Here is a 20957-nt window from a genome sequence, read left to right as displayed (position 1 = left end):
CCATTGGCTCCCCTTCCTGTCCCCTCATTGGACCTAGACCTGTGCCCCAGAGGCAGGCCTGCTGTGTGGGGTCCTGGTCCCAGGGCTGGGCAGTGCACCTCCTGTTTCCTCCCCTACAGGTGGGGACAGGTAGTGGGAGGCAGACAGACAGTTCTGTGTGTACAGTCCCTGCTTTGCCCTCAGCAGATCCAGGCTCCGATACATAGACAGCTACTCCGGGTTCTCAAAAAGCCACTTCGCTGTTTGTACAAGGAGCTCACGGGAAGCCTAGGACTCAGTACATGCACTATGGAACAGAAGCTCATAGGAACATTCCAGGCTTTCCATAAACATCAAACCACCATTCTGTCTCACACAGTTTCACTAGTTGTAGAGCAGGCACCACACGTCTGTCCTGGCCTGGCGTTTGGGTGGATGGTGAACAAGGCAGGCTTTGAACCTGGTCTTCGCAGGAAAAACGGCCCCTACCATGGCCCTCCTCAGGAGGGCTTCCCTGCGAGTGGGAGGCCAGAGGCCATGTGCTCTTTCTGAAAAGGGTTTCATACCACCCTTGAAAAGAGTGAGACTTGTAGGCAAGACCAGGCCAGCTCAGACCACTGTGCCCAGAAAACCACTGTGGCCAACCAGGCTGCCTATCTAACACGGGGCACAGGCAAGCCTCGAGCCCAGAGTCCACTCCACTCCTAAACACCCTCCTCAAGACTGGACAGTACTGCCACTCTACTGAACATCAGAGGGGTTGGGAGAGCAAATCTCTTTTTTTAGGGGAAAACATCTAATTAGAGCTATTAAGGGGAGGGTGGGGAGTTGCTAAAGAATTAAGTACTATGTGGCTCAGGATAGGGGGTGATAAAAATGGGAAGATTTAGCATTGACGGGGTCATGAGTCAGAGGTAAGAAGAAACCTCACATGGAAATTTGGGAACTGCAAATGCCAACCCAAAATGCCAATGCAAAGGGAAGAGAGCGGCATCAGTAAAAGCAATGAAAGCAAGAGGGCAAAGGTCCATGCAATGCAGATGGCCCTCCGGGCGCAGCTCTGGCCTGTGCCCGCCTGTGCCCACCTGTGCCCCCCTCCCGCTGAGGGACCTGACCTGGCAGAGTCAGGCCTGCCCCTGCCCCTGCTGGCAAAAGGTAAAAAAGGGCATGGGGACCACTGTAGGGGAAGATGGCAGTTGACTTTGCTGGGGGCAGTTCCGTGCCAGCTCCTTGCCCATATTTCTCATTCCTCTCTGACTCTGGGGTGCAACACTGCCACCCACCACCTGCACTGCTCAGATGGCTGGGAGCCATCTGGGGACCTGGCGACTGCTGGTGGTTTTGTGCCCACTCCATTCCCGTGGTTCTTGGGTATAACATTAGCAAAGTAAATACCTCCCACAATCTCCAAGCCCAGATATGACATTATTTATGCAAACACAGCACCCCCATTTGAATTCTAAATATATCAGTATGCCAGGTGACCTCATCTACCTAACAATAAAAATGCCAGGCTAACTTTCTCCGGGGGATTTTACTGCTCCCCACAATTTTTCCCAGCAGCCCACAAACCTGGAAATGAAACCTCATCCCTCTCAACCGAACTCGAACCCACAGGCAAGCTGAGCTGCCCCCACCTCAGCCCACCCCCGCACTTACTTCAGCATGTCCTTTTCCTTGTTCAGGTGCTGGAAGAAAGAAGGCTCACAGATGAGCTGGTTCTCCTGGCACACCTGCTTGCAGGATTTCCCGGGCTCAGCAAGCTTCACCTGCAGGGCGCTCAGGGGTGGCCACATCACTTGCCCATGGCAGAAGTCCTAGAATGACAATGACGCCTTCAGCCAAGGGACCGAGGATGCAAGTGGTGATCCCCAGCCTGCCACGCAGTGGGACAAGGGGAAGCGGCCTGCTGAGAGGGTCGAGGTGGAGAAGGGAGGAGGTGGGAGGCAGACAAACTTGGTTGGAACTGGGCTCAGCCAGGACATGTCCTTGGGCCAGCCCTTCATTGCTCTACCTACCAGCTTCCTCAGCTGCAAAGGGGTCACACAGGAGGAGAGGTGGTGCTGTCATGCGCACAGCGCCAGGCCTGCCAGTGACCAGGCTAGTTATTATTGTTACCATCAGCAGTGACACAATCCAGCCCTTTAAACGCCCCGCCCCGAGGGCCCGTCTCCAGGCCCACCTTACCAGCTGTCCTGTTTCCTCTGCTCTACTTCCCAAGACATATCCAGTGTCTACCTAATTTCTCAGTTACCTAATGTGACAGTTTTGTGAGCACCAGTTTCCGCTTCATGAAGCGAAGTGGTAGAGCGAGGTGTCTGTGGGCAGCACTCACAGAACCTCTCGAGGGGTCACGGCCTTGGTCGGGGCTCGGGCATTGTTGGTTGGAAACAATTCTAACACCGCACTGATTCAACAACTAGGTAAACAGTTTGAGGATGTGTGATATGACATGAAGTAACCTGGAAACCTCACAAAGAGAGGCGCCCCTAGCACATGTGTGGGGAGCTCAGCATGGGGCAGGCCCAGTCATTCCTGGGGTCTAGAGGGAAGAGAGGCACCTAGCACATCCAAGGAAAGCCTGGGGTGGGGTGGGGAGAGGGAAGCGATGCGGGTGGAGGACCAGAATGTAGCCTAAAGAACGCGCATCCTGGGTGGCGAGAGGATGGAGTGGGGCTGGCAAAAGGGAGAGGAGGCGCAGACACTCTCTGACCTGGGCCCAGCTTTCATTTCAGCTGTGCCCAAAGCCACCTGGGGCAGGCAGCAGTGGTGGCTCTGGCACTCGCGTGCCTGGCACCCAGGGCGCACTCTGCTTGCACCGTCCCGGAGTTCCTGGGCCGACCCACCTGTGGAAGGTGCTGTCTATGCAGGGGACCTGAAGGGCCAGGTTGAACTCCTTTTGGGGAGGGCTGGCCCCCAGGAGTGCCCAATGGTGCTTAGGATCCTGGGCTCCGAATTCCACTTGTAGGAATTCACCCCACAGATATACAGGGACACATGGTGCAGGGAAACCTACACAGGACATCACAGTGGTACTGTCAGAGCAGAAGCATTAGGAGAGAAACAACCTATTATTTGTACTTAAATAGGTTAACTGTTTAAATACAAATAACAACACAAAATGCAGCAGGTTTCCATGTGCTGACATGAACTGTGTCCAGGATATACTGAGACGCAAAAGCAGCAAGGTGAAGGGTGCCGTGCAGTGTTTCCACTTGTGTCACAAATCCTGCGGGATGAGATGGAGAGATACACATAGACATGCATGTGCTCCTGCAGGGATCTCTGGTTGGCATGGGAGCCGCTGAGAAAGGAAACGGAGGATCAAGATCAGGAGTGGTAAGGAAATTCACTCTTCAATGTTATGTCCTTCTGGAATATTTTATTTTTCCTCAACTTTTCTACCCCACTGTGTGGACAAGGAGCTGAAGAATAAGATCAGAGCTGGTGCAGGCAGAGGAAGGCGCCCCGCTGCGTGGAGTGCTGTGGGCGGGCCGGGCGGCCTGACCTGGCTGGGCCGCTGGCGGTGGGGTGGATGCAGCCCCAGAAAGCAGGCCTGAGCTGCACCCAGGAGGGGCCTCTGTATCACTCTCAAATTTTAAAAAACCTGTGCTTGTATTACTGTTAGCGAGCAAAATGAAAACAAGAGTAAAGTGAAATGCACCACAGGCTCTACAGGCAGTGGGCTCTGAGGGTACATCCTGCCCCTTGTCACTCGCTGTGAAACTGTGGGCAAAATAAATAACATTATGAACCTCAGTTTCTTCATGATAAAAATAAAGACGATGACACTGATGATTTCCCATGGTTCTTGCTTTCCCTACCTCCTCCCTGAAGGACAAATGCTGCTACCTGCTGAGAAGGCCACTGGTAGGTAGTAAGCACTCATGGGGCTTCTGTTCTAGTCTGTTCAAACCAGTGACCGAGACCCCAAACGTGAAGCAAACCCACTGATGTCTTCAACATCACAGGATCCTGTGATGAGGGGACATGACTGAGCCAGAGTGATTTGCGTGGTTAACAAACAGAAATCCTTCACTGTACAGTGCTCGGGAAACCTAGGCCTGGATTTATATCAGCTGAAAGCAGAAGATTCCAGAAGGGTAATAATTCGGAGATAACAGCAATAAAATGAAATATTTAGAGATATTAGGATCCAGCTTAGTCTTCTGAAAGTGATGCATGGCAGCGGCTGGTTGGCGGAGGGGAGCAGAGTGTGCCCCCACACAGCTCTGGGCACCACCGCAGACAGACCACGCGCTGCGCAGGAAGACGCTTATCAGACTCAGGTTTGTGATGATCTTGAGCACAGTCCACCTGCTTGCTAAGGTACGGGCAGCACACTGCCTTTGGTCTGGATGCTGTCACTAAGGGCGATGGCATGAATGCATAGACTGGTGGCACCTGAATGGGAACAGGATAGGATGTTCACTGGTAACCGTCCCTCTCTTACCTGCCACGGTAAGACAAGGTACTGGGTGGCCTTTATACTCTGCCCATCTCATGAGGAAGAAGGAGAACATAGATGATCAATGTAGTTTTGCTGATGAGAGCTGAGTGGGAGCCTGAATATTGGGAAAAGGTTAAGTGATCTTTTTTAATATGTTTTTCTGGCTGGCTAATGCAAGCAACTTTGTTTATATATCTTTAGGAGACATCTGATAATTTGTACAGCCTTTCAGTATTATAGTGAAGAGCCTTTTAATCCAACATACACCAAATCCTGCTCTGTGACTGTCCAGCATGGGCAAACCATCAGAAAAACCTAGGTCAGATCACATTGTCTACATCCCTAGAAACCAAGTGAGAATTTCTCTCCTTGCCTCCTGGATTTAGCTTGGCCCAATCCTTCATTAGGATGGGGAACTGAAAACCCATTGTGGCTGAAGGCTGAAACTCTGGTTTGGAGAGCTTGCAAGAAAACTGCAGAATGTCTTTCCTTATTGACATCCACAGGCAGTTAGAGCTGAGGATGATATCTCTAGACATGTTGAGTTTATTCATTTTTAGCCTCTTATGGTATGTGAAATAGTCCCAGGGGTAAAATAAATGAGGAGGTGATGTGACCAAGAAAGGCACTACATATCCGAAGGCCTGGCTTTGGAGCTGTCTCCCTGTGGTGTGTTGGGCTTGCTACCCAGTCTGATCTTGCCTCCATCACTCATCAGTAGAAAGCACTGCGTGCTAACAGACTAAGTAATGGAGCTGAGCAGAAGGCCGGCAAACAGCAGGTGGTCCATTAATGCTCACCTCCTCTGTCCTGACCCTCTATGAGAGGCTGCCTGTGCTCTGCACAGAGGTTGGAGGAACTGCAGTGTTGCATCTGGGACAGCCTGGCACCCTGAGGTCTGCACAAAGGAAGTGCCCTCAATGCTAGGCTGCAGGGTGGATCTATCCTGTTTGCTCACTTCTGAGTAAACAACTGCAGCCAAGTTTTTTGAGATCCTGTCCAACAGGCAAGCTTAGTCTGGCCAAGATGGAAGCATTGGTAGATACACTTTGCCTCCTTGCAAAACCAAAAGACAGACAACAAATTTAAAAACAAAACAAAAAAACCCAGAACTTCCAGAAAACATAACTGTATGGAAGTCCAACAACCCAACAGTTAAAGAAGAAACATTCATTCAGACCGGTAGGAGGGGCGGAGATGGGCAGCTGGGGTGGAGAGGACACGTGGCAAGATGACAGCTGGCAGACCTGGAGGTACTGCATTTTCATGTGGCTAAACTGGGAGGAACACCTGGGGAGCGAGACAGGCTATGCAACCCAGGGTTCCAGCACAGGAAGAGAGAGCCTACAAAACCTCTGGCTGTAAAAATCTGTGGGGGTTGTGGTAGCAGGAGAAACTTCTAGCATCACAGGAGAGTTTGTTGCAGAGACCCACAGGGTCCTAGAATGTACACAACACCCCCCCAACCTGGGAATCAGCACCAGAGGGGCCCAATTTGCTTGTGGGTAGCGGGGAAAGTGACTGAAAGCCTGCCAAGGGCCGAGCAAGGGCCATTGTTCCCTCTTGGACCTCTTCCCCACAGGCAGTGCCACAACGCAGCAACCTGGGTTGCCCTGACCTGGCGAATACCTAAGGCTCTGCCCCTCCCCATGTAACAGGCACACTGAAACAAAGAAATATGGCCCAAATGAAAGAACAGATCAAAGCTCCAAAAACAGAACTAATTTATGAAGAGATAGCCAACCGATCAGATGCACAGTTCAAAACACTGGCAATCAGGATGCTCACAGAAATGGTTGTGAGTATGGTCACAAAATGGAGGAAAAAGTAAAGGCTATATGAAGTGAAATAAAGAAAAATATACAGGGAACCAACAGTAAAGGGAAGGAAACTGGAATTCAAATCAATGATTTGAAGCAGAGGAAGAGATAAACATTCAACCAGAACAGAATGAAAAAACAGGAATTCAAAAAAATGGGGAGAGGCTTAGGAACCTCTGGGTCAACTTTGAATGTCCAACAGAATCATAGGGGTGCCAGAAGGAGACGAGGAAGCACAAGAAATTGAAAACTCATTTGAAAAAATAATGAAGGAAAACTTCCCCAATCTGGCTAAGGAAACAGACTTCCAGGAGATCCAGGAAGCTCAGAGAGTCCCCAAAAAGTTGGACCCAAGGAAACACACACCAAGGCACAGCATAGTTAAGTTACCCAAGATTAAAGATAAGGAGAGAATCCTAAAAGCAGCAAGAGATAAGGAGACAGTTACCTACAAAGGAGTGCCCATAAGACTACGAGCTGATTTCTCAGAAAAAAACAAAACAAAACAAAACAAACCTTGCAGGCAAGAAGGGGCTGGCAATGAAGTATTCAAAGTCATGAAAGGCAAGGACCTACATCAAAGATGACTTTATCCAGCACAGCTATCATTTAGAATGGAAGGGCAGATAAAGTGCTTCGCGGATAAGGTCAGGTTAAAGGAGTTGATCATCACCAAGCCCTTATTATATGAAATGTTAAAGGGACTTGTCTAAGAAAAAGAAAAAGATCAAAAACAACGAACAGTAAAATGACAACAAACTCACAATTATCAACAACTGAACCTAAAAAACAAAAACAAAAACAAACTAAGGAAACAACTAGAGCAGGAACAGAATCACAGAAATGCAGATGGGGGGTGTGGGGAGAATGGGGGAAAAGGTACAGGGAATAAGCAACATAAATAGTAGGTACAAACTAGACAGGAGGAGGTTAAAAATAGTATAGGAAATGGAGAAGCCAAAGAACTTATATGTATGACCCACAAACATGAACTAACGGGGGTGAGGGAGATGTTGGGGGGAGGGGGTTGCAGGGTGGAGAGGAATATGGGGAGAAAAAAATGGACAACTGTAATAGCATAATCAATAAAATATATATATATGAACAAATAAAACAGGTACGCTTAGCTTAATTACACATGCACTGGGGCTCCCTGTCACTCTTACTCAGGGCTCACCAGGTGCTGGCCTGGCATCCTCTTAGAAGTCTGTTTTGGGGACCAGCAGGACCGGGGTTGGCAAAAATAGAAGCAGGACCCTCTTAAGGCTTGGTGAGCCATCTGGTAAAGTTGAACGGAGGGGGGCTTAAAGGTGTTCCCAGCAAGCACGGGAGCTGTGCCCTATCACAGGTAGAGCAGGAGGGAGCGTGGGGATCGGGGCTGTGATTCTGGTCTTAGCTCGTGGACTTCAGAGATGTCCGTTTAGCTTTCTCTGCCTGCTATCACATTTGAAATGGAGAATACTATTTGTCATTTATTACATAACTCCTGTGAAATAAAATGAGGTGACTCTTCAGAAAGTACCTAGAATGCTAAAGACAATATTCCAAGGTCAGTCGTTATTTGCCACCAGGATCCAGACGTAAATTCGATTTGCCTGGATTGTATATAGTAATTTGTCCATGAGAGCCATCCTTTTGCCCTGCTGTTTGCAGGGCTCACCTGTAACTGCAGCCCCTGGCATAAGCCTCTTCTCACCCCTAGATCAAGCACTCGGGTGCTCATGGGAGGCTGCGGGTCTTCTGTTTCTCAACCTCAGCATAGGCTGACATGGCAGTACCAATTGTCTCTTCGCTGTAAGTACTCATTCATTCAACAAAATACTTGCTAAGAAGCAGAAAAGCATAATGGTTCAGAACTCAAACTGCCTGGGTTTGAACGTGGCTTCTCCAATCACTAGCTGAGTGACCTTGGCTACTTAGATAATCTTTCCTCAGGTTTTGTAGTAAAATACAGAAAATACCAACTGCTACCTCCCAGAGCTGTACATGTGATTAATTATAATGTGTAAAGTGCTCAGAAAAATGCCTGATATAAAAAACACCATCTGCAGTTACTGTTACTGCTCTTACTGTTACTATGTGCAAGGGACTTTCCTTGGTCCATGGGGGTGACTCAGTGAAGAAAAAAAAAAAAAAGGAACCCAAATCCTTGTCTTCATAGAGTTTATAATCAATGAGGAAGACAGTAAAACCAGATAAGTAAATTATATATAACATGTTAAAAGGTGTTAAGTGCTCTTGAAAGAATGAAGTGAGGAAAGGGATGGAGACTGTTGGGGAAGACAGTGTCCAGATAAGGGATCACTGAGAAGGTGACATTGAAGAAAAGGCATGAGGTAATAAAGAAGTAAGCCACGCAGATGTCTGGGAAGGACATTCCCAGCAGACGCAAACCAAGACCAGAGGCTCTGGTAATGGAGTGTTAAGCAGGTTCCAAAAGGAGCAGAGAATTCTTTGTGGTTTGGGCAGAGTGCGTGTGTTGGGGCCAGAAGTAGGAGGCAATGGGGTCTGGGAGGTCCCAGGAAATCAGCTCACACAGGTGTTTGGGGCTCACATAATGCTTTTCCTCATTGTGAGATGGAAGTCACTGGGCAGGATAGAAAGAAGTTAGGGAAAGCTCCTGTTGAGTGGAAGTAGGAGCAGACATCACAGGACCATGAGCTGTGAGGTCGTCTCACTAGAGCCCCCGCCTCCACTCATGATCAAAGGGCAACAGTTTATGGCAGAACCTCTGCAGTGATGGCAAAAGTCAACAACAACAAGAGCTGGCTAAAACCAGAGCAATCCAAGATGGAGGAAAAATTTACCAGAAATGACCTTGAAGCTCAATATACCATCATTATAATGACACCGACACCACATGTAGAAGGGCGTGGGTAACTAAGGCCATGACACTCTCAGAACAGACCATATTAGGAACAAGACCCCTTCTAATCAGAAAGTGGAAACAGAATTTGGCCCATAAAGTTTAGAAACAACTCACCCTTGGAAACACATAAAATCCCAAGAACTGACTGACTATAGCACACAAGTCACTCAAGTTCACCACGACCACGCGAACTCTTGCTTCTTGTACAGCAGTGGCCTGTGCGACATGCAACCTGGGGGACAGCGGGCAGTGGCAGTCAGTCCAGGGCTTACCCCCTGATCCTGCCTCCAGGAACCCATGTCCTGGCCTTTCTCTCAACCTAAATAAAACTTGCTTTCCCTCTCACTCATATTCACTCTTGAATTCTTTCCTACGAAAGTGAAGAATCTTCAGGTCATGAAGTTTCGAGGGGCTTCATTTCAGTTCTGCCTCAGGTGACAGAGCGACAGGAAGTTACACCACAGCGTAGAAAAAAGATGACAGCGTCAGACCAGACTCAGGCAACTTTGTTCAGCAAACCTCCATGAAACACTCGTGTCTCACAGCTTGCTTTTGAAGGTTTCCTTATCATCCATTCAAAACTTTACAAATGACTATTAAAGTCTTCTCTAGGTGAAAGAAATATGAATGTGAATGAAGCACTGTCTCTGGGCTAAAGGCTCAGTGCACACTAAAAGAGGCCAACATTAAAAAAATTAAAGAATGGTAAAAAAACAGGTGTCCAAACAAGAATGCACAGACCACTCAGAGGAGAAAAATAATTAACTCTGGGGGGAGGGGGAGGGTGACAGTGGTGGCTATTATAGAAGGCTTCCAGAAAATAGGGACTTCTAGACTGGGTTTTGCAGGCAGAATAGGAGTTAGTGGTTTATCATCAACATGGTGCTTTGCAGAAAACTGGTGCTCAGTAAAGAGCTGTTCCACTGTATGGAATGGTTTGGCATCCTGGAGCTTTGACAGTAGAAGTAGAAAAGAATGATATACTAACCAAGAGAGGCCTTATATAGACAGTAAGGCATAAATAGTAATTTCCAATCTGGTTAACAAGCGCACTCAGAACAGAGAACATCTGCATTCCTCTCTATCAATTATTTCAACCAGTCACCAAATTTCCCTAAATTGGATTGACTATTCGGAAAATTTCCTGCAGTAATAATAATGAGAAAGGTTTATTAATCAACACAAATTTATAGAAAAAAAAGCAATGTTCTGAACAAACAGATACAAGTTACTGTGGAAAGGATGTAAGTGGGTTGCCTTTGTAACAAGGGCTAAGTGGCAGCATTGAGAAAATGTTATTCATAAAAATACCAAAAGAGCTAGAGAAGGTTGGGGGTGGGCTGCTCCCCAGGAGAGAAGCACCTAGCGGAGGGCTGGCTTGCCCCTCCCTCCCTCTTGGTTGCAGTGGGTGGGGCCTCCTCCACAAACTCTACCCTCCCCACCCCAGGCCAAACCTTTAACAGAGTTACTACACCCCTGACATAATCAGGTGTGAGTGGGTTTCTGTTCAAACTCACATTGTCTGGAACCAAAAAGACAGGGTCAGATATAGGACTGGAGGCAGGATCTAGAGTTAAGTAAGGGCAGGAATTTGTAAGAAATAAAATAAAAAAAAGTGCGTGTGTGGTCGGGGAGTAGGGGCAAGTTCTAGGTCATAAAAGTGGGGTTTGAGACAAGTACAGCCAGTTATTTGAGGGATAAGGGATGCATGTGTTATTTATATTACAGCTGGGAAATCTAGGGCCTGGTACAGAAAAAATGTTCAGTAAATATTGACTGACTGAGCAGATTAAACATATTTCAGTTGCCTGTTGGTTGATATCCACCATTCTCAGCCTGTAGGTGTCCTCAAAAGGAGCGAACTCCATCCGCAGGTGGCTCCTGGGGCTGCTCCCCAGAGGTGGTAGTGAATTTGTGTTTCCACCTGCGCAACATAGAGGATGGTGGGGAAACTGAACCATGGGGACTAATCTTCATGAATGAACTCTACACACGCAAATCAATGTGCCCGCAAGTTCTCCCCGAACTTAGATATTTGCCTCTTGGATTCCTTCTTTGAATGCTGGGAATTGACCCAGGAGAAAGGAAAACACATCCACATGCATGTGAATGCTCACAGCAGCACTTTTCACAATAGCTGAAAGGTGGAAACAGCCCAAATGTCCACCAACTGGTGACTGGATAAACAAATTGTGGTATATCCATCAAATACTAGTCAGCAATGAAAAAAGGAATGAAGCACTGATATATGCTACACTGTGCATGAACCTCACAAACATTATGCTGAGGAAAAGAAGCCAGAAACCTCCGGCAAGTAACACAGACATAGCACAGATCAGTATTTTCTTAGAGCTTGGGCGGACAGTAAGGACTCACTGCAAATAGGCACAAAAGAGCTTTTTCGGGTAATAAAATCATTAGCCAACTAGATTGTTGTGGTAAATGCACAGCCATCAACTTGCTAAAAAAAAGAGTCATTGAATTGTATCCTTACATGGAGTGAATTTGACGGTTTGTAAACTACACCTCAATGAAGCTGTTTAAAAAAGCACACCTTGCTTTGTTCCTGGGTTCCTGCAGCAGCAAGTAGCTAAGGCTTTCAGAGGTCCTATTCTGTGACAGGCACTGTCTTAGCCCTAAACATGTTTAATCTATTGATTCCTCCACCAGCCCTACCGTGTAGGTAGTATTATCCCCACTGAACAGAGGAGAAACAGCAGTGAGGTTAGGAAACCTGCCGAGGTCACAGAGAGTAGGGACAGAGCCCACTGCTTCATCATTACCCACCCAGTCTCTAGGCAAACAGCAGCACTGATTTTTTTAAAAGTGAAAACATTCCCAAAGCTAGTGATAATAAGACAGGATAGGAAGAGGATAGGAAAATTCCTTGGCAAGTGGAACAGAGCAACTGAGACAGAGAGAACACAGTGGCCAAGCAATTTATAGCCAGCTACAGAAGGTCACCTCCCCAGAGATAACATCTAACCAACAGTTGTATTTCAGCTCCAAGTCCAGGAAAGCAGCAAAACCAAGTGGGTGATGCCAGGACCAGCTGCAATGACTATGACCCCCTGCCCTATTACTGACCAATCAGTAGAGACCCAGGCCCTGGATGAGCACACCTAGAAAACAGATGAATATTCTGCTGGAACTCTCCCCTGAGACCACCCATAAGATTCCTACGTGCAAGACAGAGATAAAAGGTCAAGACAAAGGACCCAGTGAGTGCTCTCTTCTTCTTGGGAGTAGCCCGAGCCATTCCCTTTCCTCTCTTCCCCCACTTCTTTTCCCACAGGCAGGAACCTACTAAACTCTGAGATTTGCAACCACGGGAGCTATTGGCAGTAGCAGCTGTCCCAGGCTAATCCCCTGAACCTGTCCTCAAGGCTCCCTTTTCTCTGACTTCCAAGTGAGCTAAGGTATCTCAGCCCAGGCTATTTCTCCTGCTTCTTCTATGCTAAGCCCTTCTTTGTTTTACTGTCCCCTGCTTTAAGAAACGTACCCTCATAGTACCTGGGCTCACTGTGAAATCTTTCCTCCACGAAGTCAACAGCCCACACAGTATCAGCTGGCCCTAGGCAGACCCGCTCAGGGCCCAGCCCCCTGTGGGGTAATATAACCTCTCCCCTTTTCAATTCCTTTTCTTTTTGCCCTGCAACCTGTCACCTCCACCATTCTCTCCAATCTGGACTATCCAGGTTCACTCCCCAAGGAGTTCAGGATGAGCTGATCTCCCTGGGACGAAAGCTGATTCCCCCGTGGCTCCTGGAATTAACTGGTTTTTCCTTCCATATCTCCAGAATGCTCGTCACATGAATTATGCAGCTCTTTACCAAATAACATGAGCACAATCACCTTCCATGTTTATAAGGTCTATATTGGAAGTAGAAAACAGGGTTGAGGAGCACAGGTATGGTTTTCAGAAATCAATCTGAGCATTGCCAATTGCCATTCCTTTAAAAGAACATGCTATACTCTGCGGCCTGAGGCAAATAACTGCGTTTTCCCCAAGAAATGCATAATGAGAAACTTGACAGGCCCGGGCCCACTCAGGAAACAGAAGAATGGCGCTCCTGATCTTAGATCACAGGGGATTTTTTGCCTTGCCACCCCCTGCTGCTGGAGAAAGGACCTCATTTAGAGAGATGATTTAAAAGAGCTTGTAATCCAAATCAACATTTTTTCATACAGTAGAGGGAGGCAAGGACATTAAAGGGAAAAAACAAGTGGTTTTCCTGAAGCCAGGATTCTTTCTCATTGGGTGCGCCGGCTGGGCTGGCAGGGTATGAGGTAGGCTTCCTGCTGCCAACCACTCAACTGTACACTGAAGCCTGAGGCTCTTGCAATTGCGGTCAATTGGCCTCCTCTAGCTCCTGCTGCCTTCAGAGAGTGTGATGGACACCTCTGAAAGGGTTCTGGGATGAAAGCTTCCCTGTTCCTCTTGTAGATCACAGGGAGGACTTGGAGGCAGAGATCAGCCTAATTAGAGCTGTGGCTCCTATGGGGAGCTTGAGGTATTACCACCTCTTCAGAGCTTGAGGCTTTCCTGTTCAAACCAGAAACACCCTTCTCTCCAGTCTCACTGCCCTTTGAAGATTGCCCTCTAGCTGCAAGAATAACAAACACCCAAAGCTGCAAAACGCTGTGGCTGGAGGCACCTGTTAGAGGCAGAAGACCCAATCTGTCAGCCATTGGAGTTCTGACTTCCTGTCTTCCCGGTGGAGTTGGGGGAACATTACGGCATCAATAGAAGCCTCCACAGAGGCCTGGGATAAACTCAAAACGGGCCCCTTTACTGCTCTTTTTGTAGCATTGGGAGAACGTTGAATAAGAAAGACCCAGAAGACTCCTAGAACGATTTTTCTAAAACACCTATCTGACAGCATCACTGCCCTCGCTCTGCCTCAAACCTTTCTTAGCTTCCTGCTGCCCCACAATCAAATCTGCATTCTCCACCTGAGCATCAGCATCATTTTGTGATATCCATCGCCTCCTCATCCTGGTCCTCTCACGTTGTCTCTCTTCAGTCATAGCTAAACTTCCAATATTTCACCACGATTTCTCTTTATTCACCCTCCCCCCAAGGCCTTCGCGTCTTGACTTGTACTGTCCTCCCCACCCTCCCAGTGTGCCTTCAATACTCATCTCCTGCAAGTGCTTCATGACAGACTCCCCCTGCCCCACCTGTAGGCCCAGCTATGTGATCCCAAAGCACCCTGGCCACATCGCTATTACAGGTTGTAACCGACACCAGTGGCTTTGTCTGTGGACTTGACAGGCTTCTCTGTGACACTTGAAGCTGAGGACACGGACAAGTCCTTTGACATCTTTTCTTTCTCAGCTCCCGGCACAGTCCACAGCACACTGCTGACATATATTTACTGAGCAGATGAATGAATGAACAACTGTAGGCAAGAAAGCAAGCTCTGGATTTCTGTGAGCCACAGAGCTCTGCAGAGAGGTCTACAACCAGGAGGTGGTGTGGAAGGGCAGTTTCATGAGCATGTTTTCATTAGAATGTTTCAGTGACATGTTTTCCAATCGTAAGGTCCAAGGTGAGCTTCCTGGTGCCATACACACACACCAAAAAAGTCCAAAACACACATGTTCATTCACCCTCTCACCCACTGACTCATTCCTTCTACTGGGAGTTATTGTGCACTTACTTTGTGTCAGGCAGAGGGCTGGGTATGTGGCACTTAGAGGTGGACAAAATGGGCGTGGTACCTGCATTATGTAGCATTTAACAAGGTCTGTTTGGGGTGCAGGACCTTCCAGTTTGAAAGGAAACTAAGTAATAGATTTATAGAGAATGGGTCACATGAGAACTTTTAAGGGCTGGCTGGGGTTCAAGAGTCCTAGGGAAAAAAAGAAATAAAAGACTTTCAATAAACTTTGATAAAGAGTCCTTTAACTTGTGGTGGTGAGTGACCCTTTTCTCTGAGAGGAAGTGGAGACAGGAAACAAGGAGGTGGGTTTTGGAAGCAGCTGCAGGGATCCTAGTAAAACCGCAGAGAGCCTCCCAAGGCGGTCATAAGACCTGCTGCCAGAGGAGTTCATGGGAGCTCTTGCCTGCAGCTTCAGGAAGGACCAGCAGCTGCTTGCAGTAAAATAAGCTGAGAAGTGTAGCTCTGGACGACGTGCTGTGGCCCAGCCCTGCAATGCGCTCCGTGCAGGCCTGGGTGCAGACCACCCAGCATCAAGCCTTGATTCCAGGACTTGTGAGCCCATGACTGTGAAACGGAGTTCCCACTATTCAGAGAATGGGGTCATTACTGCCACCTCCCAGGATTACATGAAAATCAAATAGAAGGATGTGCTATGATGAGCTCAGTACACATTGGCATAAAGTCTGTAGGTAAATGGCTGCTAGAGTTAGGATGATGATACTGTCATTCTTAATTTAGGTGTCATACAAAAACTGAATGATAATAATTCAAATGCTTAGCTTTCATGGTAAAGTCTGATGAGTAATACTGTGTAATATATAATAATAAAATATGCTTATGTAAGAATATAATTCAATGTTATACATGACAGAATGCATTAGGTAATCAACATACTAGTTTGCATTTATTGAGCACTACGCGCCAGCCCTGTTCTAAGCACATCATACGTATTAGCTCATTTAACCCTCACTTCAGCCCTCTGCAGTGCTACTATTAACCTTATTTCATTGGAGTGGAAACTAAGGCACAGAGGGGCTAACGCGCCCAAGTCATACAATCAGAGAGTCATGGTGGTGGGATTGGAACCCAGGTGGCTGCCTGTGGAGTGTGCCATCCTATGGCTGAAAAAATCAGAGTATCAGATGGCCGCCCTGAAGTGTCTGGCCCACGGCTCGCCCTCACTCTCCGACAGCAGCGCCCAGGACTGGCCACTGCTCTCCACAGTCTGTCAGCTCAAATCCTTCCTCTGAAACCTATACTGGGCCTATGATCTATGATCTACTTACATTTTCTATTTTAGTCTGCACAATCCTCATCCCCTATTATGTAAAGATTTCTTGATCACCCTGAGACACTCTGCTTTACCCTTTAAGGGGAGCCCCTTATTTCTGGAACCTGGTCAAAGAGTTCCTATTACCGGACCCACAGGGGTTCTCAGTCTGTCTATTTCTAGCTGTGTTGCTTTTGAAGCCTAAGGAATTAAAATGTTATAAATGGTGGCAATGACACTCTTGGCCTTTACTTCCATGAGCACAAGCCACAGCGTCCACACTCTGATGAGGTCATGGGATTTACAGAACCTTCCCCTGCTTTGGAAATCAAGCTCTGCTTTTATCTGTTTTTTATATACTTAAGTTTCAGGTAAAGTTTCACTTGAAAACGGGTCCTGTTTTAAAAGGAAACTGCTGCAAAGTCCTAACATCATTGGAATTAAAGAATGTATATTAAAGAAATGTGTAGAAACCACTGGGTTCAGTCCTTGCCTTTCTTAGGGCGAGAATAAACCATCAGGCAGGACCAGAGAGCTGCCCCTCTGTCCCCGTCCCAAGTTTTTTTGATGCCTCTCAGGACCCAGTGAAGGCAGGTTTTCATCTTGACCATCCAGTTTTTCCCACAGGTTTCCATTTGGCCTGCCACGGTCATAAAGAACACTTGTCCCCCAAGGAGATACTGACGCCTCTGGCTGACCATAGCAGGGCATGCCTTAGAACTCCAACAAGCCATTATCCAACTTCTGGAGTCTTTCAAGCCAGGAAAATAACCACAAAAACATGGTGAGCTCTTAACTTTTAATTAGCTCTCTTGGGTAACAGGAAGCAGGACGCAGCAAGGACAGATGGACTCTGGAGAGCCTTACCTGTTTTTCAATGAAAGCGTTGATTCTCTGCAGCATCCCCTCACATGTGAATTCATATGGCATGTACGGTTCAATCTGAGGAAACAGAACATGGTGTCTATCACAAGAGGAAGACAAGGAATATGCGACACTTACCCAGTCCACTGACTCACTCACACTCAGGTGCCAATACCTGTAGTCAGCCCCGTGCGGGGCTACAACTGTGAACCTGGAAGTCAAGAGACCTGGGTTTGCAATCTCACTGCTTACTAACTGTGGGATCCAGAGCCAATCACCTACAATCTCTGAGTCTCAGGTTTTCATGTGGAAAATGGTAATCAGAAAAACCTACCTCTTCGAAGCTGTGGTGAAGATTATATAGGGTGGTAAAAAGTAAAGCACTTAGTTCAGTGTCTAGCACAGAGAAGGCATTCAGCAAAAGGCGGGGAGAATCACTTTTAGAAGGTAAGCCCCCTGGGGCAGCATCTGCGGCTGCTGGGCTATCTTTGCCTCTCAGTGCTGAGCGGTGTGGCACATACAGGAAACTCAACATTCACCCAAACATCTGTGGAATGAATGCATGCTCACTGCTCTGAGAGGACATGATGAGTGGTTTAAGGACCCACAACAGTGACAAAAGAATTGTTCTACTTTCATAGGTGACACTGACATGTACTGAAAACTATAATATGTGGTTAAAACAAACAAACAAAAAACCAAAAATAACCCCAGAATGATAGAGCACCATGAAAAGTTCGTGTAGAGGGTCCTGGGAGGCTGGGTGGTCAAAGTACAATTATGTTCATGCTGGGCTGTTAAGGTCAGCTGCAATCCCAGCAATCCAAGATGTGGAAGGTATTCCAAGTAGAGTGAGTAATATGAGATTAGACACCAAAGAAGGGAGCAGGAGGGGACAGCGCAGAATCACAGAGGCTGGGAGACAAGGCTGAGTGGAGGTTCACTGGATCTCCACAAAACACTTGAGATCTCTAGGCTAAGGAGCCTAGACTACATTTGAGGGTGACCAGAGACCACGAGTGTGTTTTGCTGAGGTGGGGAGGCAATCTGATCAATATTGTGACACCTGTGGGAAGGGGAAGAACATGAGTTCGATCCCTGCTGCACCCTGCTTGTGCCAGCATTATGAACCCTGTGTTCCTGGGGCAGCCAGGTAGCATAACCAACCTGAACTGGAAATTTCACTTGGCAGAAAACCATAAGCAAACCAGCACGTCACAGCTTTCTAGAGCCCAACCGCATTGTGAGCAATAGGATTGAGGGGCACCTTAACCATCTCTCTCTGAAGTCTATGCTTGCCTATCTTGAGACTACAGGGTAGAGAACAGGACAGAACATCTATGAGCTTTTGTGGGACAAGTGATGGAGAAGACATTTTTCTGTGTGCACACAAGCAGTTGGCCACAAGGCTGCCTCTCTACTTTTTTTGGTGTTGATTTACACATTACATTTTAAATCCTAAACCATGATTGCTAATTTCATAACATATCTTCAAACATAACTAGATGGTACATCACACAAGTTGTATCTCACCATCTCTGCCACATCCATCCAAACAGAGCTAAAAGGGGGTGAACGTTAAGTATTATAATATCAGGGCATGATTATTTCAAGAACAGAGGTCATTCTGTTCCCAGATAGTTCAATGCTGAAGAGTTCAAAATACTTTGAAAAACTGACTTCCCTGTTCTGAACCCAAGTTTTTGCACTTGCTGTGTCTTCTCTAACCCAGACACGGACCTTCATACCAAATGTAAACTTTTTTTCTTCTTTTAAAGGTTACTTATGTACACAATTTATGTAGCCTGGATGATTCCAGAAGCTTTCTATAACTGGCCTAGAAATATGTCATTTTTCCAAAGGTTCATAGAAGAAACAAACAAAAAAACTATCTATAACAGAGGACTTGGTATATTGGGCTCATTTACAGGGAGACAAGTGAAATTTCTAGAATGAAATAAATAAACATCAGTGGTCATCCGTCATGAGACAGCAGGTCCAGTCATGTGGTAGGAAGCAGGCTGAATACTCGGGGGCCATTCCTACAACATATTCCAAAGGGCCTCCATTAGAAATGGAAGTGAATTAGTTCAAAGGCTAAATGCAATACAGAAAAATAGTTCTTCCTGTGTCATGCTAGCAACCAAACTCAGTTTAACTAAAGGTAGGATGACTCACTCACTGCTTTGTGCCCAGTTGACTGTTTTAAAGAATACAAAGTCAAGCAATTTTCCTGAAAAGGAAAAGCAAAAAAATGAAATTGTATTCTTAAGCCACCCCTGCCACCCTGGGTTGCACTAGCCATGCTGCTGTGGACAGGAGCAGATGCCTGGCTCTGGGGTTGAATAATACTAGCAAGCCTCTGATGTAGAAACTGTTGTGCAGATTGGAGGCAGGTGTGTGTGTGTGTGTGTGTGCGTGCGCGCGCGCGCAAGAGAGAGAGAGAGAGTTTTCTGCATGACAGTCCTTCAGGAACAAGTCAAGGCCTTTTTCGGGATGGAATGAAAGGAAATGCTGAAACCACACCCAGTCACGGAGAAACCCAAGTAGGGCCAGTTGTGGAGAAGCAGGGGGGAAGTCCTCGGTAGTCCTGCTTTGCGGATGAAGGACTGCTTGCTACTCATACGGCCACAGGAAGGACGCCAGCTGGCTGCACTGTGTAGTTCCTGTTGGCTTTGGAAACTTTCCATTATCTTCCCACCTTCCCCTCCATTTTCATTCCGTGTTTTATTCTGGAAAATTTCTATTGAGAAGTCCTTCAAGTTCACTGATATTTTCCTCTGCTGTGTACAGTCTGCTGATAAGCCACTGCAGGAGTTCTTAATTTCCAATACAGTGTTTTTCAGTACTAGCATTTTTCTCATTTGGCTTTTAAGAAGTTTCTACCTTTATGCTCAAATCCCCCATCTCTTCACATATTTTGTCCACTGTTCTCACCAAGGCTTTTAATGTATTTATCTTGGCTTTTTAAGGTTGCTGTATGATACTTCCAACATCTGGGCCATCTCTAGGTATAGTTTTATTCAGTTTCCTCTCTTAACAATGAGTCATGTTTTCTTGCCTTTTTGATTATCATATAATTTAATCTTGTAAATTAAAGATAAGAAAGCTTGGCACCTGATTTCTGACCCATTTCTTACCAGCGGAAGGATTTAATGACAATAGTTTTTGTATTAATCTCATTCCTGATTTTATCTCCTTCTTACTCATATCTTTCCCTTTAATTCATTTCATGGCTTTTTCCCCTTTCATCTTCTGTATTATCTTAACAAACTAGTCAAAAAAACCCAGGTGTCAATCCAGGTTTTACTATTTATGAATTGTGTGATCCTGAGTAAATTAGTTAATTTCCTTAAATCTTAATCTTCTCAACTGAATAAGGATTAATAGGGATAAGGCTCATAAAGGTATACAGAAAAAATTCTAGATGTGTAGAAAGAGGTTCTTTCTACCTATCCGCTACCATGGTACAATAATTACTTTTTTTTTTTTTTTAATAAGTGGCCTTACATAGTTTTTGGAATAAGGTGAAAAAAGGCTGATGAGTGTGGAGCACTAAAGTTTCCATGGGGTGAACAGAACCTGAATCATGTAGCAGTGGGCAGTGCCCACTCTTAGTGCTTTATTTGTCAGGCATTTGACTTCTGTTTGACCAAAGGGCTCTATTACCAAAAAAGTTTTTGGACTCCATGATCCAAGATTTTCTCCTCTATATTAGTTTTTACATTCCTCCTTTTAAAGGGGATGTGCACTTAACTAAATATGTGGGTTGTACTGAGTCCCCCAAATATGATGAAGTCCTAATTCCCAGTACCTGTAAGTGGGATCTTATTAGTAAATAGGGTTTTTGTAGATGTAGTTAAGATGAGGTCAGAGGGGATATAAGTGGGCCCTAATCTAGTGTGACTGATATCCTTATAAGAAGTGGAGCAGACAGACAGACAGACAGACAGACACACACACACACACACACACACACGGAGACTGCCACATGATAACAAAGATTAGGTTAAAGTGTTGCAACTGAAAGTCAGGA

General features: G+C 46.4%; 1 protein-coding gene across 2 annotated transcripts in view; it reads right to left on the bottom strand.

The window, feature by feature from the left end:
* Positions 1-20957, bottom strand: part of MGAT5 (alpha-1,6-mannosylglycoprotein 6-beta-N-acetylglucosaminyltransferase) — a 335177-nt gene that overhangs the window by 3360 nt on the left and 310860 nt on the right. For both annotated transcript variants that reach the window (XM_054581995.1, XM_054582003.1), the window contains exons 16-17: positions 16925-16999; positions 1639-1796 (exon numbers count right to left, since the gene is read on the bottom strand). In XM_054581995.1, coding sequence (XP_054437970.1) covers positions 1639-1796; positions 16925-16999 — 233 coding nt within the window. The remainder of the gene's footprint in view (positions 1-1638; positions 1797-16924; positions 17000-20957) is intronic.

Source organism: Pteronotus mesoamericanus, unplaced genomic scaffold (assembly GCF_021234165.1).
Source record: "Pteronotus mesoamericanus isolate MK-2021 breed Mesoamerican mustached bat unplaced genomic scaffold, CSHL_Meso_final contig_1173, whole genome shotgun sequence".
Taxonomy (NCBI): Eukaryota; Metazoa; Chordata; class Mammalia; order Chiroptera; family Mormoopidae; genus Pteronotus; species Pteronotus mesoamericanus.
Note: the sequence above shows the minus strand (reverse complement) of the source record. Positions and strands in the feature narration are given on the sequence as shown.